The 18,860-nt window shown below is 38.2% G+C and overlaps 2 protein-coding genes across 5 annotated transcripts in view; one reads left to right on the forward strand and one right to left on the reverse strand.

The window, feature by feature from the left end:
• The window catches only part of LOC106051997 (protein arginine methyltransferase NDUFAF7, mitochondrial-like), a 32,140-nt gene extending 27,080 nt beyond the window's left edge, over positions 1-5,060 (reverse strand). Inside the window, exons 1-2 of one of the 2 annotated variants that reach the window (XM_056022435.1) lie at positions 4,909-5,060; positions 2,930-3,020 (exon numbers count right to left, since the gene is read on the reverse strand). The gene's annotated coding sequence lies outside the window, so the exon portion shown is untranslated. The remainder of the gene's footprint in view (positions 1-2,929; positions 3,021-4,908) is intronic. The other variant, XM_056022436.1, reaches the window with a different exon arrangement.
• Positions 1-18,860, forward strand: part of LOC106051987 (UTP--glucose-1-phosphate uridylyltransferase-like) — a 52,471-nt gene that overhangs the window by 20,076 nt on the left and 13,535 nt on the right. The window contains exon 1 of one of the 3 annotated variants that reach the window (XM_056022433.1): positions 5,411-5,550. The exons of 1 other annotated variant lie outside the window; for it this stretch is intronic. In XM_056022433.1, the coding sequence (XP_055878408.1) occupies positions 5,518-5,550 (33 nt within the window). In that variant the 5' untranslated portion in view covers positions 5,411-5,517. Of the gene's footprint in view, positions 1-5,410; positions 5,551-16,721; positions 16,869-18,860 lie in introns of those variants that run through there. One more of the 3 variants, XM_056022432.1, reaches the window with a different exon arrangement.

The following is an 18,860-nucleotide window of genomic DNA, read 5'->3' on the forward strand; positions in this document are numbered from 1 at the left end:
GTACAACAATTTGCAGATCTAAATTTAGCCAGACGACAGTGTTTGACTACATAGCCAGTTTCGGCATTATTCTCATGGCAAAATCGTATTTGATTTTAACCGCTCAAACTAAAATTATTTTAGTCTGATTCACAGTAAAAGAATCCTACCCGCACTTTCTATCATTAAGTGAAAAAAAATACAGATCTAATTAAATTAATAAAAATAAATAATTTAAAATAATATAAACAAATGAAATAATTAAATGAGACTATCACTATGGGTTGGGATATGACAATATGGCACACAATGATAACGTCACGAAGTAACTAGGCAACAACGGATATGACGTTTACACAAACAAAACAAATTACAACTCTAAACGTATAATATAGCTTTTCATCTAAATTACGTCTTCTACCCCGACGGGTTTTAAGGCGCACCACCTGATTTTACTCAGGCTAACGTACCAAATTTAGACAAAATCTATTTCTAAGGGCAATCTAAACATACACTAATAAGAAAAATGGCACTTAGCTTTTGATAAGAAAGATCCCTTTGTTCGGACTCCCGAATATGCTAGATCACAACAAATTCCACTGCCTCTCTTCCAGTTCTGACTCTGTTCTCCGGTGCTACCAGTATCCCACGTAATGCCACAGATGTCCTGATATGCCACAGCAAAATGTTCTAGTTTCTTCGACGACTGTTGATGACTGTATGTGTAGTTCCGACGACTTTGTGTATACAGTTATTGACGAATAGGTTAACGGTTCTTCTGGCGATGACTTGACTTGTGTAGACGACTACTGACAAATAACAGTCTCTTGACGGCAACTTGATCTGGACGACTGACGAATAACGAATTTCTTGACGATGACTTGATCTGGGCTGACGAATAACGACTTTCTTGACGATGACTTGATCTGGGCTGACGAATAACGACTTTCTTGACGATGACTTGATCTGGGCTGACGAATAACGGTTCTCTAAAATAGTTCACTGCTTCTGCTGCTACTCTGGTAGTACGACGAAGTTTGCTGTTGTACTCTGCTTCATTAGACCAAACTGTCCAATGTAGACTAGGTGAAACCAAGGTCACCTCCGACGACGTTCCGTTAGACGATTAACGGTTTTCAACGAAATTAAGTGGATGTAGCTGTTTCCACAACAATATCAGCACGTCTAGATATCGTCTAGACCAACGAATACTAGATAAATCAATGTTCAGTAATGATACATACAACTTTACTAACCTTCCAAAGGTTAAACACAGTGACCGTTATAAACGTGGCAAGCAACCGGTTCAATGAGCAAACTGCTCCACAAGAATCTCTCCAAGGGTAAGACGACAGAGCGATTTCGATTTAGTTAGCTACCAAACTTGTAGTACTCACAATACTTCTGACAGCGGGCAAACTGTCCTTCTCGACACTGGCGAGGTAAAACTTGATACTCGATGTGGCTCCTATGACGAAGAAAAAATATGTCCAACAGGTTCACTAACGATCTCTCACCCGTTATGAATGAACGGTTTCTCTGGTTGTAGGTCGATTCAGCATATGAAGATCAGGCTTTGCTAATATACTGGTTAAGTAGACCAGACGTTACGATGATTACTGTCCTGACGAAGGTCACCCTGAGTTAACGGCTCGTTGAACGTACGATCAAGAAAATGTAGATCTAGAACAAAGTCACTCTGCGATACTGCTGTGTTCAGCCGTACTCCGATGAAATCTTATATCTTCGAGTGCACGACCCTCACCTGAGTAAACGTTCTGCTTCGATGTCCGGTTCGAGGTTCGTCGGGCTTCGAGGTTCGGGGTCGCCACTGTGATGTTGCCAGTTCAGGCTGTCTTGAAGTCAACCAATTACTCTGCAATCGTTTGGGTGTAATTGTTCGGGTGTATTACGTGTAGTTGACCAACAACACAAACAAGAACTGGCACATCGATTGTAACAGGTGAAGAGATGTAGTCAAACGATGATGAACAATTGTACATATATTTATTATGATAAAAGGCCACAGTAGAAGTCTCTGTCACTAAACACGTCGTTACCCTGGAATGTTCTAACGCTAACTGATTTTCCGGTCTCTAACCCAACATATCCCAAACGTCACTAGTCCCGTTCAATATGCGTCTACTATGGTGCGTCGCTAAATAACTAACCTATATAAATAAGGTGTCTAACACTTCATACTACATCTTGGGAGCACAATCTAGACTTGAATGTATACATGTGGATATTTAGGTAAAATTTAACGATTTCAAACCTTACGATCTATGGGGGCAGATGAGGTAAAGCTCCATCCGTTTCTGTGGCCGACGGTTAACTTGGGTGTCATGTGGCTAGCACAACGACCGACCGCCTTTACTTTTCCCCAACCAATGTCAGGTACCCATTAGAACTGGGTGGACTCAGAGGCGCTCTTAAGATCCCTAAATTAAAAACCCTAGTCTTCACCAGGACTCGAACTTAAGATCCCTCAGTTCGGAAGCCAAGCGCTTTACCACTCAGCCACCACTCTCCTTTTACTGTCATATTCACATACTATTTAAGCAGGTCATTGGCTTCAATAGAAGTGAAATCAACTGTACCTCTCTTTTAGGCTTTACTTCTTTTCAAAGTTGGCAAGCCAAGTGATTTACGGGCTCAGCTGCCACGACCCCCTTGTACTAGCCCAAACTTGCAATGGCGGCGAGCAGGTTTCGAACTCGGGACCATTGTAATGGCAGTTGGAAGTACATTGCACTCGACCAGGCCTACGTCTATCATCTGTTTCATTGTATTTGTCGCCACTTCTCTGCCTACATTTTGAAGTAGGTGAAATGCAATTCTGTTAACATGACCAGTAACATGCACAGCAGTGCCAATTATGGCCAGTTGTAACCTTATCTTGTTAATAAAGAGCTCGGTCTCAAATCGGTTCATTCAAATCTCTCATTACCTTTGTTGACATAGGGCTCGCTTGGTTCAGAGATCTAGACATAGGAAACTTATTGACTTTGTTCTTGATAAGACACGACCTGCATGTCATACTGGGGAAATAAAAAAAAAAAAAATATTTTGGAGCCAAGAAAGGCGTCTTTGTGGTGTGGTAGATCTAGTATATAGTAAAGTAAGAAGATTGAAACTCGGGTCGACGGGATGAGAAGCGTAAGCTCAGCTTACAAAAGTAAATTAAGTGCTCCTACTTCCTGTATGTACATTTATATATCAGCAAGTAGGATCTAGATCTAGCTTTGTCGACTACTAGCCGCACTTGCATATTTGCATAATAGACAGTCTGGTTGATAGAAAATATAGATAAAAGAAAAACAATTTTTTAAAAAACTTAAATTAAGTGTAATTGTAGTTTGTATCAGTCATGTGATTAGATTAATTATATATATTTATATATTTTTGCCAACTGTTTTTGTTTAACACAATTCCATGCTTTTAGCTTTCTCAATACGCCATGATCCCATGATTGTAACACTTGTCTAGAAAAAAAAAGGGGGGATGGGGATCTGTGAATGTTATCGTGATCGCTTTTGTTTTTTAAATGCATGGAAGAAGGGAACTAATTCAACTTATACCACCTTATTTGTCAAGTATGATTTCTTTCCCATGTTGGATACCAAACAAAATAATTAATTCCCAATAGTTCATTAACTAATTGGTTAATATTTTTGTTGATTCATGATTTGTCAGGTACAAGAAATAATTGTGCAAAATTTCCACTTGATCCGAGATTGATTGTGGGAGAAATAACTTGTATTAACTTTTTACCTGACAGACAGACAGACAGAGGGAGCTGTTGATGTAAGCTTTGTAAAACAAAAAAAAATATGTATATTTGACCAGAAAATAAATATTGCTAAATGTGAACACCTCGAACTGTTAGATGCAAGGCCATGCTTAAGAAATGACTAGCTTGAGGGGAACATGTATCCTCATTTTTAGCCTTCACGTTACCCAGATCAATTGTATGTGAACCCCGCCTGGTGTAGTGAACTCTAGGTCCGTTATTTAAGAATAACCCAGTTTGGCCTTTTTGTGTGCGGATATTGAACAGAACAAAAAAAAAAAAAAAACAAGCAGAGTTTGAGTTTTTGGCACATCGGCACAATTTAGGCCATGTCGTGCCCCTAATCCTTCAAGGATTACTCTCCCTACATATCACCAGAGCTAAATTCCATGCAGTTAAATCATTAAAAGCAAGGTCTATTCACAATTACAATGGTAGAGTTAGTAAAAATTTAATAATTTAGTAAAAATCTTTTGTAAATATATGGTCATAATATGGTCATAATTTCACAAATCAAATCTTCGTAGACAAGCCCACCTCCCGGACAAAGCCCAGTACCTTTCCAGGGTCGACACTAAAACAAACAAGCAATAGAAAAAAATAATACTTTTTAAAACCAAAGCTTGTTTGATGGGAAATAACCGCTAATTACTACCATTCATCTTAAAATTACAGGTTTTAGTTCATTTTCTGTCACATAAAACAAAATTAATTAATTAGTGCTAAATGATTAACTAACTGGGCAATTGTTTAGATTGATTTGTGTATTGTTATCGACTATGAATAATTATACGGAATTTCAACTTGAACCGAGACTAGAAAGTTGGGAGAGAAAAAAAACAACATCGTCCAAATGTAATAAGGGGATTACATTAATACATCTAAATCTATCTATATCTACATCTCTCATTCACTTAGTTCGAAATCCAAACAAAATCATTGATCACCAACAATTAACTAACTAATTGTTGAATTTTTTTCGATAGATTAATGTCAAGTCAGGTGCAATGAATAATTGTGCAAAGTCTTGATCCGAGAATGGGAAATGGGAGAAAAAAACAACATGTTCAAACTTTTACCATACAGACAGTCAGACAGAGTGATAGAAGCTTTGTAAAAAAAAAACAACTACTTACGAAAGTTACTAAGACTTCATGGTTCATCACCCTGTTACCAGTGTAGGTTTGCTCGTGTGTAGGTTCACCCACCAATAAGGATACAGCGTGTCCCCCAGGTGCGATCCTCCGCCACAGCCATCCGCATCGCCGTCTGCGTGACATACGATCGTTCTACTTTAGCCCAATATACTTCTCTTGCTTCTTCTATTTAGATTAGTTCAGAAATGACTTTATTCACCACCACCCCCCTCACTTCTTCTTTACCCTGTGCTCGGTCCATGTCGTAGGGCCTAGTTAGTCACAGGCATTAGTAATAGAGGACCGTAGTTTGAACGGCAGTTGGCCTAAGCGAGGTCGACCTTTAGGCCGTGTTAGTATTGTTTTCGTTAATACACCGTTTTCAGTTCATTTTGGAAGGTTCCAGCCCATAGCGGTGCTCTCATGTTGGAGCCTCGGGAGAACTCTTTGTGTTTCCTTTGATTTCGTGGCTTCTTCTTTGGGTGTGCTTCATCCTTGGCTAAAGGACCATCGTAGATCAAGGTGTTCTGCTTTGTCGGATATATAGTTTGCTGAGCTTTTTTTTTTCCCCCATTGATTGAACAGAAGTTCATTGCAGAAGATTTCTCAATGGATCCCTTCTCTGTAAGGTCAATCACTCAGGTAGGTCAAAGGTCATTACATGTAACATAACGATAGCCATTTTCTAATATGCCCTTTACCTCTAGAAAAAAATAAAAATATATTTTCAAAAGCAATTTTTTTATCATGAGTCTGTACACTATGTAATAGTTGTGTACTAGTGCATGTATAATATAAACCTTTTTTCACTATAATGGGTTACAACATATTCCGGATAATCCATACTTACTGCTATTTGCATGTGCTCATCTGTTATCCTACGAATTTTGTCTTATGTACCACGCACGTATGTAGGTACATATAAGCGAAACGTCTGGAATATTGTAGAAATAAATCAATCTACTTTTGTCTAGATTGTAAACTGAAGCTGACTATTGTTCCGTTTCAAGAACAGATGTGCACAATTTTTTTAGCAGTCCCATCTTTCACGGGCATAGAAAAATAGATACGGCCTTGAATGAAGTCGATAATCTAAATCGAATTTTACCACAATTACTAATTAGTTTTCAAATAAACAACAACAACAACACACACACACACACACACAGCAACCATAATGATACTAGCTTTCTTTGTGGGTAGCTGGCTGGTCGTATGGTATGCGCTCTGATCTATCATCACCGTAGTCCTGGGTTCGTACCCTGACCGCCCACTGCCGTCCTGCAGGATGTATGGGCTAGGACGTAATAGATTTTTTTTTTCCTCTTCAAAGGAACGTCTGTAACGTCTGCAGCAACATCTACGGGTCTATGTGTCAAGTATCTCCACCCCTTCCCCTCACACGGATTTCTCAAACTTCATTGGTCTCCTCCCCCCCCCCCCCCCCCACTGCAGGCTATGTCATATTTTTGTAGTCGTTAAAAAAAAAATCTATATTTTATGAGCGACAACAAAAGCTGTTAATGCTGTGCGAACAGTCGTCTGTCCTCCCTCCGCCCACCTGTCACGCTAAAATGCATACACTTAGTTTGTACGAGCTGCCAAGTGTACACAGTCATTGTTTTTTTTTTTTTTTTTGTTGTTCTCGTTGATATATTTTATAAGCTTCTATAGATCCGTTTTCAATAGTAGGCCTAGTGTTTGGTTGTTTATGTGTGTAACGCTATGGGGAATAACTCCATCCGTATTCCTAGTCATCGCACCTTTACTCCCCCTGTCATTCCTCCCCTCACTTCGTGTTACTGTTTAAGCTTTGGATCTTTTTGAATATATTCGAAACTCATTGTTCCTAACGCTGCTATTAGTCCGGCGATTTCACTTTTCACTCTCTCCCTCTACCTTCTACGAATGTCTGTGAAATAAGTTTGAACTCATCCCATCCTATTGATTGTCATCTTTTTTCGTTCTCATTCTTTGTATCCTCCATTCACTTGTTTGCACATCGCCCTTCTAGCCTTCTGTCTGTCCAACAAGTGGTGTTGATACCTGTTCAACCTTGCGGCGGACGAAGAGAAGACATTTCTAAATAAAGCAAAACGATTGTTGTGGGATTTGGGGGTGGGGTCAAATTGGAAAACGTATTTGCAAACTTTTTCATATAATGAAAACCAAGATTAAAACATATACATTTATATTGAAATATGATATGTCAGAGAGTGTACTACATTCATAACACATTTAAATTCTCCCACTTTGTTCAAATCAGGGGCGGCCTTTTGGGTAGTGACTGGTGTAACCAACCCCGAGGAAGACCGCGATACAAGATTGTTTTTGAAAACCAAACCCGTTCTCACAAACTTTTTACTCTATATTTTGGAATTCCTTCCATGCATCTATATTATATCAATTAACATGAAAGCTCTCAACATATTTTTATTATGGTGATCACCCTGACAAGTCACTTTATTGGGGGCAGGGTCATACCTTTGCTCATGCCTTAAGTCTGTCCACAGCTGAGTCCTTAATCTAAGGTTCTGAAGTCCATTTCAGCGCCCCACCTTCAACATAGACTTGAATGTCAGACACTTCCTCGTTGGAGTGTAGATGGTAAGCATGGGAACAGCAATAACACGTTTGTATTCGTTTCCATGCGCCTCGATCTGAATCTATTTCTGTTACTGGGTGCGTTCACTTCAGTAATCTAACACTTGAGTTCCAAACGTCTTGTACAGTGTAGGAACACTCCGCAATAGTAAAACTTTATGGCAGTCCATTAAACTATAACCTTAAATAAAAAAAGAGGAGGCGGTTTATAAAAGCCAATTATTTGCACAGTTCCGGATAGTTTTTATTTTTTTATATATCCAACCACGAAAAGCTCCTCAGTTCAGAAATGTAATGCTGAATCTAATAGCACGCGAGTTTTTGATTACTTAGTCTTTAATGTATTGTGCAAAGTTGTGGGTTAGGGTGAAGAAGGCAATAATTATTATTTTTGTTATGACTTGAACACGAAAACAAAGGTTGAGATTCGACGTCTACCTTTGGACAAACTGTCAAGTAAATGTATCAATGGAATCATGAAAGTCTACATGACGACTGACAGTTGCATGGGTTCACATGCTGTCTTGGGGATAGCAAACTACAGAGCGTGATGAAAAGGGAATGCAACAGTTCAAAAGACAGTCTGTTTATCACATTAGAATCTAAGGACGAAAATGGGGGCAATGTATTTGATCATGACAACATTTGTTTTCTAGGGCTGGATGTAGATGCGTAGTGAGCAAGACGTGCGCCCGGGGCAAGGTACATTATTGCCGCCGCCCCCCCCCCCCCCCCCCATTTTCCATGTCGCATAGAAACATTGGCTCCCGTGCCCCCCCCCCCCCCCCACCGTGCCTCTGGCTTCTTCTTCCTCGTTCTCATTGTTATATTGGGGCGTTCAGATGACTAGACCAATACATGGGATGAACTGCGCAGTGGTTTCCAAATCAGGGAGCTCTCCATATAGTTTTCTTTCTTTTGTGGTGTTTTGGGTCCAGTGTCTTATACGGGCCTCTTGGTAAAGAGAGCAGTTTTGGAGGACATGGTCTCTGGTGACACTCCACATGGGCAGATTTCACTGGTTCCAATTTTGAGCTTCGGTACATATGTTGTCTCATTCTGTTGTGTCCGGTCCTGAGTCGAAAGATTAGACGTTGGTCTTGTCGGGATAGCTTATAATAAGCATAATCTTTCTTATGATTCGGATGAGAGCTTGTCCATTTCTCATTTATTTTATTTAGGCCTTTCTACTATTAGTTTCTTCATTTCTTCTGGATAGAGTGTTATGTGCCTCTAGATAGAGTGTTATGTAGTATGTACCTCTGGATAGAGTGTTATGTACCTCTGGATAGAGTGTTATGTGCCTCTGGTTAGAGTGTTATGTGCCTCTGGATAGAGTGTTATGTGCCTGTGGATAGAGTGTTATGTACCTCTGGCTGGATTTCAACATTACTTTTGAATGGCTGCAATATTTGTGATTTCTTATTGTCATCAAAGGGACGATTGGCTTTTTTTAGTTGTTTTTTTTTGGTTAAAAAAAGGGTGGGGGGGGGGGGGAGGATTCTAAGTCTAACATAGAATTTAGTGCTGACAGATCGTTTGACAATGTTTTTAAAGTTGCTGGTATTTCTATTGTAAGATGCTGAAAACTGTACATAGGGATTACATTTTGCCCCGACTTAGGTAATCTGGTGTTGAGAAATAGGTTTCAAAGTATCAGCACTCACGAAATCGTTCCAGAAATTCTATAAATAGGTACATTATATGACTTTGCCTTAATAATTATAGCATCTTTTTCTTAAAATCGTCGCTATGTCTCTCTACCTAGATAGGATTTTTTTTTTAATACCCAGAAGTGCTAAACATTTTCCTACGCGAAACTAAATATTTTTATTGTGAACTATAAGCTGCATATTTTGCATTCAACTGATTAGGTTACACTATTCTCATGGCCCTCTTCCTGCTAACAAAGGGACACAAGTAGGCTCTTTCACTCACATCTTACCTGCCTCGTCTATAATACTGGCATCTTATGTCACGCTTTGGCTAGAGTGAGGTAGATCATATAATAGCCAGTGTAATATCTTCTGATCACGATGTCACAGATACTTGGCATTCTGGTTTACGTTCGTATTTCTAACCAGTCATGAATGTTTTCAAATAGACTCGGTGCAGTTCTATACTTGTGACATTACAGCTTGAGGCTAAAGTAGGAAAAACAAAGATTTGAAGGCTTTTGTTTTGTGCCTGATGTGTGTAGTTTAAAGTAAACGAACTTCCCTTTCACAGCGAGATGTTTGTGTCACGCTCCAGGAGGCTACCTAGACGATAGTAGGCTAGGTCCACTCAGATCGCAGACTCGAAGGATGTATTTGTCAGAGTCAGGTCAACAGTCAAACCACATTAGGACAAACTCTAGCCAGATAGTCCAGGAGGCACCTAGATCCACTTAGATCGCAGACTCGAAGGATTTATTTGTCAGAGTCAGGTCAACAGTCAAACCACATTAGGACAAACTCTAGCCAGATAGTGTAACATCTAATTTCTCTCTCTGTGTCTCTGTCTGTGCATTGCAAAGCGATTACTTGTTTGGCTCAACATGTTTCGAATATTCCTTCAGAATTGAATAGTATTACATCCTAGCCTAAACCTATCGCAGAACTGCAGGGTTCAAACCCGGGACCCTTCGAGACGACAGCCCAGAGCGCATACCACACGACCAGGCAACCATCTTTCGATGCAGTTCTTTAATTGAACTCAATATTCATTCAATCTTCCTTTTAATCAAAAGCTGATAAATGAGAGATAAATATGCACAATGGTTTAATTCCTGCATGATGCTAAACAAGTTTGTGTTAAGTCGCACTCCGCCCTATAAGTGTTCTCGCTACTCCTCTCCCCCCCCCCCCCCGCCCCCCCTTCGGTGCAACTGTTAGCTTCTACTTCCGCCATGCTGTCAGTGATAACACAAAGATGAAGCCTGATCTCAAGAGTAAGAAATCGTGTGACCGCGCAAGGAGTTCATTAAGTTTGTCCCCAGCACAAAGGAAAGAAGAATTGGCGATCTATAGATTCTATGTTTGTACGAAAGGATGTGTGAATCTCTCGGTTGTAACCTTTATTTCACACACACGACAACATCAGATCAAAGTATTTTTTGAGATGGTCTATTTGACTTCTTTACTTTTTTTGTTCGTAGTCATAAGAGACGGGGAGTCAAGTTTTTGCTCGCAAAGATTTGTTGACACAAGCAGCTGCTTCCTCGTGTGCTGTTTTACAGGACACTGTTTCTCCGTACAATGAGAACCACTGCAGAGACATGAAGGGCGTTGGACTTGAAATGCTGTTCGTTTTATTTATTTGAGTATTTGCTGGTCAGGCTGCACTTCATATACTACGCTACCGACTTTCACCTAAATAGCATTACTCTCACTTTTGTCGACGTTTTCGCAATATTTTTAGAGTTACCAAGTTACCTCCTGTTTGACTTTATTTTGAAGTCTCAGACTTTCCTTCTATGGTGAAGAGGATTACGTCATAGTTCAAACGTCCTACAGAATGTCAGGGCATGGCGATTGGGGTTCAAACCGGGGGCCTCCATAACGAGGCGTTTACCACACGATCAGTTGGTGCAAATTATGTAATATTGTTATAATATCTGTATTAATTAGTCCAAAAAAGATCCCCCCCCCTTTTTTTTTTCAATGTATGTCTATTGCAGAGTTGCAATGTTTTCAATGAGGTTCATACGTCATCACTGTCATAAATGACGTCATAGCCTGGCGAAACCAATCGGTGGAGTTACACGTGGCCAGAGCAGAAGTGAGGTAGATTTCAACTCAACTCATTGTGAACTCTTCATTGTTAACCCAGTAGAAGTTACTTACATTCGTTTTGACTAGAGCTGACCACTTGTTTGAAATGATGATCTCAAAAATCTAAAACTATCTGAAGGCAAAAATAAGTGACATTAAGCTTCTATTCCACTGACTCTAAGGCTAAATTTGAAAAGCTGTAAAAAAACAAAAGTGCCGCCAATCTTAAGACTCCATGTGTGTGCTATTAGAGTGCTTCCATTTACCGGCAGTCTTACATGTGGGAGTGTGTACGTCTGCTTTCATTCAAGTCCTACAGCCTAGACTCACGTTTTGCCATGAGCACACGTGTGTATGATGATAAGACCAGTGCCCTGGTGTTGACTCCACGTGACATTGTTTTACCCCCCCCCTTTACTTTCCCACCGAGAAAACAGCGTCCCCATGTAAATAATCAGTTGCATATGTCCACATTCGGCCCCTTCTAAAATAATTGAAAACATTGAAGGCTACCTACTTTGTAGTCAAGGGAATAGCATATAGGCTATAAACGTATTATTTCTATAAGAAAAAAAGGGGAGGGCAAAGGTGCAGTAAGACACAATCTCATCTCCTTTTGGGATGCTGCTAACTACACTTTGTCACCGCCAGCCACAAAATTGACCGTCAGCAAAATAAATCTTTGGAAGCTCAACCATTTAATCAGTTTTAGTTTCGCACACACGTGGGAATGTTAGCTCTTGACTTATGACGTCATGTTTTGGAGACTACCGCGAATTGTTGTGGTTTATCTTATCTTATCTTGTCTGATTTAATACAGACGTTACTTCAAAAAAGAAGATGATTACGTCCTATGCGTCATGCATTTAGTCATGCATACTAACCAATGACTTAATTTCTGCCAAGTCACTGGGTTTTCCTGGCTAGCTCAGGCAACCCATTCCATGCTCTAATAGCACTTGGGAAGAAGGAGCATTTGTTCAAATTTGTCCTAGCATATGGAACGAGAAAAGTGCTTTTACCTTTGAGTCTTTCTGGGTATTTTGTTAGGTTTTGTTTTTGTATTTTTCTTCTACGTAGGGCCTTTATGATCGTCCGATGAAGTAGCTTATAGGAAAGAGTGAGGATAGGGGGGTGGGGGACAACACCATTTTATTAATCTACTTAACTCTTTTTCTCCTAACTGACGATACCAACGTTGATTCCACCAGAATGTGGTAAATAATTACGGAGACAAAGAGTTAAAGACGTCTTCAGATGATCGTCCTTATCTCCCTCAAGGCTTACACATCAGTACTAAATGAATTAGAATAGCTCTACATTGCCACCAGCTTACATGCCTGTACCATGATACTATCAAGTACTAAATGAATTAGAATAGCTCTACATTGCCACCAGCTTACATGCCTGTACCATGATACTATCAAGTACTAAATGAATTAGAATAGCTCTACATTGCCACCAGCTTACATGCCTGTACCATGATACTATCAAGTACTTAATGAATTAGAATAGCTCTACATTGCCACCAGCTTACATGCCTGTACCATGATACTATCAAGTACTTAATGAATTAGAATAGCTCTACATTGCCACCAGCTTACATGCCTGTACCATGATACTATCAAGTACTTAATGAATTAGAATAGCTCTACATTGCCACCAGCTTACATGCCTGTACCATGATACTATCAAGTACTAAATGAATTAGAATAGCTCTACATTGCCACCAGCTTACATGCCTGTACCATGATACTATCAAGTACTAAATGAATTAGAATAGCTCTACATTGCCACCAGCTTACATGCCTGTACCATGATACTATCAAGTACTTAATGAATTAGAATAGCTCTACATTGCCACCAGCTTACATGCCTGTACCATGATACTATCAAGTACTTAATGAATTAGAATAGCTCTACATTGCCACCAGCTTACATGCCTGTACCATGATACTATCAAGTACTTAATGAATTAGAATAGCTCTACATTGCCACCAGCTTACATGCCTGTACCATGATACTATCAAGTACTTAATGAATTAGAATAGCTCTACATTGCCACCAGCTTACATGCCTGTACCATGATACTATCAAGTACTAAATGAATTAGAATAGCTCTACATTGCCACCAGCTTACATGCCTGTACCATGATACTATCAAGTACTTAATGAATTAGAATAGCTCTACATTGCCACCAGCTTACATGCCTGTACCATGATACTATCAAGTACTTAATGAATTAGAATAGCTCTACATTGCCACCAGCTTACATGCCTGTACCATGATACTATCAAGTACTAAATGAATTAGAATAGCTCTACATTGCCACCAGCTTACATGCCTGTACCATGATACTATCAAGTACTTAATGAATTAGAATAGCTCTACATTGCCACCAGCTTACATGCCTGTACCATGATACTATCAAGTACTAAATGAATTAGAATAGCTCTACATTGCCACCAGCTTACATGCCTGTACCATGATACTATCAAGTACTAAATGAATTAGAATAGCTCTACATTGCCACCAGCTTACATGCCTGTACCATGATACTATCAAGTACTAAATGAATTAGAATAGCTCTACATTGCCACCAGCTTACATGCCTGTACCATGATACTATCAAGTACTAAATGAATTAGAATAGCTCTACATTGCCACCAGCTTACATGCCTGTACCATGATACTATCAGGCTACATGAGTATAGTAATGGACACGTGGTTCGATTGATACAGTCGTGCTTCTTCAAATAGATCCATTGTCGGTCAAACTGTGTTCTGTGTGCATTCAGGCCAGCCTTTGTTGAATACAATAGTGTTCATCTCAACATTGGTACAACAGTCAGGTGCAGTGAGAGGCAGGGCCGTGTTTGCTTTAATAACGATTTGTGGGCCGGTGGGAAATTACTCTTTAATAGACTCTCTCAGGAAGGAGAGATGACTTTACAATTAAAGGGGTAACTATGGTATATCTCTTTAAACAATACATGTGCTTCATTTATAACAGTATTCTGAAACCTTTGCCTGGTTTAAGTCTATTCTTTGACCATCTGTCATTTGATACCCACAAGTGTAGTGTTTTTTTTTCCTTTAAGTGGTACAAAGTTGTTCTTGTTTTTTTTTTTATATGTGTGGGTGTATTGGTTAAAAAACAAGGGGGCGGGGGGATCACCTGGTGTTAATTTTATATCTTGGATATCAAGTGTGTAAGGGTAATGCAGAAATCTTCAATTAATCATGGCCAGATAGCCTGAGATTGCATTCAGTTGATTCCATTGTTTAAAAAATCCTTTCAAAATGTTTTATAATTACTTATATAATGCAGCCAGAGGGCCTGGTGGCTGAGTGGTAAAGCACTAACTGGGGGTTCAGGGTTCAAATCCTGCTAAAGACTGGTATTTTTAATTTCGGGATTTTCTGGCACGTCTGAGTCCACCCAGCTCTAATGGGTACTTGACATTAGTTGGGGAAAAGTAAAGTCGGCTGGTCATTGTGCTGGCACACCCTCGTTAACTGTAGGCCACAGAAACAGATGACCTTTACATCATCTGCCCAATAGACAACAAGGTCTGAAAGGAGAACTTTACTTTATATAATGCAGCCAACCTATTGGACCTTTTACAAATCTTTTCCCTAGTAGAAAAACAAAAAGCTGATAGGGCCAACAACAAAATTGTGAATTCAGTGCAGTCTGTCACAGCATCTCTTCATCTATTGATTAGCTTTCTGCTCTCCTATTGAACATAAATAAAAAATAAAATAGATGTTATCGCAGGTGTTGACATCTTCAAATTAAAAAAAAAAAAAAGTCATCTACAAGGTTATCTAGGTTAGGTAAATATATCTAGTGTATGCTGACTAAAGGATCTTAATTATACATTTTAAATTCTTATGTTCCCACTTTATCTTGATGGTAATTCTGTGGCCTTTCAGGTCAAGGTGACTCACATCTTATACCTGGTTTTGATTGGTTTCCTTTATGTTGTTGTTTTTTACAAAGCTTATATCTACTCTGTCTGTTTGTTTGTCTGTCTGGTAAAACGTGTGTACACATTATTTCTCCTGTAACCCTTCTCAGATTAAGTTGAAACTTCGCACATATATTCATTGGAATAGACAAGACATGAATCAATAAAATAAAAAGTTACCAAATAGTCAATTCATTATTTTATTTGATACCAACAAGGGAAACTAATTCTTCAGTATTTACAGATTTGGCTAAATCTGTTAGGTTTAGTTCCCTTAAATAATTGTTTGTGCTATTTCTTCCTCGTGCATTCTTCGATACAAGTTGATACAATTATTAATTGTATCTAACAAAACATGATTGAGGAAAAAAAATGCAATCAGTCAATTAATTATTGGTAATTATTAATTATTTTGTTTGATATTGAATAAGGGAAATAACCTGTACACCATTGATAGATATAGTTTTAAGGGTGGAGTTCTTCCCCTGGCCTTTAGATAAGCTTTGTTTTTTAAAAAGTATTTTTTATATTTTGCTTGTTGATGCACATCAGGTGTGTTGGCACTTTAACATGCTTTCAGTATTTAGTTCTTGTTCATTCTTAAAAAGGGAAAGTGCCCCCTTTGTGTTCAAAGTTATCCACTTATCAGAATAGTGTTTCAATCACTACAAGAAAACAACAGCAAACCTTCTATTTCTTTCTTTGATATACTATTTAAAATACTACCAGCATTACCCACTGCATACACCTGTTAATTCATTCCCAGGCTCTGTGTTGTTTATTTTAGCCAGTAAATTCTTGTATCACATTTCAGAAAAAACTTTGTATAACACTTCCCAACATATTATAGGCCCATCAATTCTAGTATTTATGATTCTCTTGCTTCACTGTGTTGGATGGCTGTTTATTTTGTCTGAAACTCCCCCCCCCCCCCCCTTTTTTTTAATGAAACTTAATTGTTTGTAAAATGTTTTACATGTTTCGGATATTCCTTCAAAGTTGAACGTAAGCTACTTCCTAGTCCAAACTTCCCGCAGGATAATGGGGATGGCAGTGGGCAGGATATGAATCTCAGAACATTGAGATGACCGAATGATAGTCCAGTTGGCATATAGCAACCCAATCCATGTTCTAATTTCCCAATGGACAAAGGGGCACTTTTACTTTAGTTGCCCATTGAAAATCTTTAAGGTCCAAAATATGCCTGAAACTGTCAATGTTTTGGTCTAAATAACTATTTTTGTTGTTCCTCTCTTCTTGTTCAAATTTGAAGTAACCAAACACCATTAAAAAGCAACCCCATTGAAAGTATAGACAAAGTAATTACATGGCTTAACTTGAATACATTATAGCATCAATAAAGCAGCCCAGCCTCTCCCATATCCCCTCACATCTGTGTTGTTTTGTGGTCCAGTTGATAGTCCTTATTTTGTAAATCAATAGAGTGAAACATGAAATATTTTATGGTAATTTAAGATAAAGGAGAACAGCTTGTTACAATTTTATCACAGCTCATTAAGACTGTAGCTGTTGTTTCTTTGCCATTAAATCCTGTGGCTGTTTCGCAGGGCTTTCAAAGAGATGGGGGAGTTGAGAAGAATTTACCATGCATTGTTTCTTGATGACGTAAGGCCTTACGATGGGTTCATGCCCTTGTAAATTAGTACATTTTTTTGTTTTTTGGTGAGCTGTGGATATGTTGTTTCTTTATCATGAAAAGCAGTTATTTTATCTTCACACATCGTATTTGTGTTTAAGTCTCTTGTTTGGTGCAAACAGATAGTAATGATATTCTGAGTTGAATATAAATAATGTTAAGGGAATTAGCTCATCACTCCTGGTAGGCAAATTAAATGTCATCACATTATGTTATGTCTTTTTTATTTTACTGCTCAGTTTTAATTTAAACATAAAAATTTCTTTTCAGCTTTGTTAAAGCATTGCAGTTTTTTTTTTAGTTCTTAATGTTTTATACGCGTATTTAGCATGTGGTTAAAATATTGCAGTGTTGGCGAGCTTGTGGTAAAAATAATATTTTGTGTTTAGTGAAATCAAAACAGCTTTCTTCTTGACCTTTAAATCTTTAATCACTTATTCATAATATACAGGTATAAACTTGATCAAACACTGCATTAGTCTAATAGTTTAGGGCTACCTTGCCATGTGGTGTGCACACTGGACTGTCCTTTGGATTGTCGTATACCCATTGACCTGTGGGAGGTTTGGGTTAGAATGAAATTCTTCAAATTTGAAGGAACTTCCAAAACATGTAAAACATTTTACAGTTTTTAAACCTAACTAGATAGAGTAACAGAATGAAAAAAACAAAACAATTTTCGTGCCATTAACAAAGTTGTTGTTTTTTTATACTTAAAACTTTCTTTTAGTCAGATAAGGCTCTCTTATGAAATTACAACAGGACCATTTGGGATTAGGAAAAATTGTTAAAAACTTTTTAATGACTTACTCTGTTTATTATTATTGACTGACAGCAATTTTAACATATTTACATTGCTGGTAGCTTTTAACTACTTATCAGTGATTTTTTTTCTTATTTTAATGCATGCAAATGAAAAATGTGATGTAATATAAAAATTATGCTAAAATAAAATAGTAGGTTGATATTTGAGTTAGTTGGTGAAACATTGTAAAAGTAGTTATTCTGTAATTCAACAAAACATTTTATTTGTTTCTTGGAAAAATGAATAAGTAAAGACTTTGCGATTTATAGGGCAGATGATGTAAAGGTCATCTAATTCTATGACCCTTTATTAACGAGGAAATCATGTGGCCAGTGTGTCGACCAGCCACCTTTAATTTTCCCCATCTAATGTCAGGTACCCTCTAGAGTTTGGGTTGCTCTAAAAATCTTGAAATTCAAAATTGCAGTCTTCATCAGGAATGGAACCCCAGACTTCTTGGCCCAGAAGGCAAGTGCTTTATTACTTAGCCATCACACCCTCAAAAATAGGAATGGAAAAAAGAAAAATGTTCGAGTTGTTGAATGTGTCTTTTAAAATTAGTTCTCCCAAGCAAAAGAAAAACTTCAATGTCTAGTTTGCTTAGATATACAGTTCATGTCTATTTTGTTTAGATATTATACAGTTAAATTTAATTAATAAAAAAAACTGCCAAGCACTCTTGCACAGGACAAATAGTGATATTGAAATAAGCAGTCAGATGATCAATAACCATAACATTATTCACAAGATTTATTCATTTTGTATGCATTGTGCACAATCGTCATAAAGATTCTAATTATTTGTAATGCCTGTTTTTAATGACACTACCCACCGTGCTCTTGATCATCTCTATTATTCATCAACATATAAATACATAAATAAATGTAACAACATCAACATAAAATGTAGTATACATCTGTAAAAATCTAAAAGATAGATGTATGTTTGTGCTTGAACATACGCCAGTGGTTCTCAACCTTTTAAGTTTGGCGACCCCTTTTTACAACCCCCCAATCTGCCACGACCCCCACAAACACACACACACATACAGCAATAAAAGAATAGACAATAACAATCCATATTTTCGATGGTCTTAGACGATCCCTGGCTAATCTTCAATCGACCCCCAAGTGGGTCACGACCCACAGGTTGTGAC

This window comes from Biomphalaria glabrata, chromosome 3 (assembly GCF_947242115.1).
Source record: "Biomphalaria glabrata chromosome 3, xgBioGlab47.1, whole genome shotgun sequence".
NCBI classification, from domain to species: domain Eukaryota; kingdom Metazoa; phylum Mollusca; class Gastropoda; family Planorbidae; genus Biomphalaria; species Biomphalaria glabrata.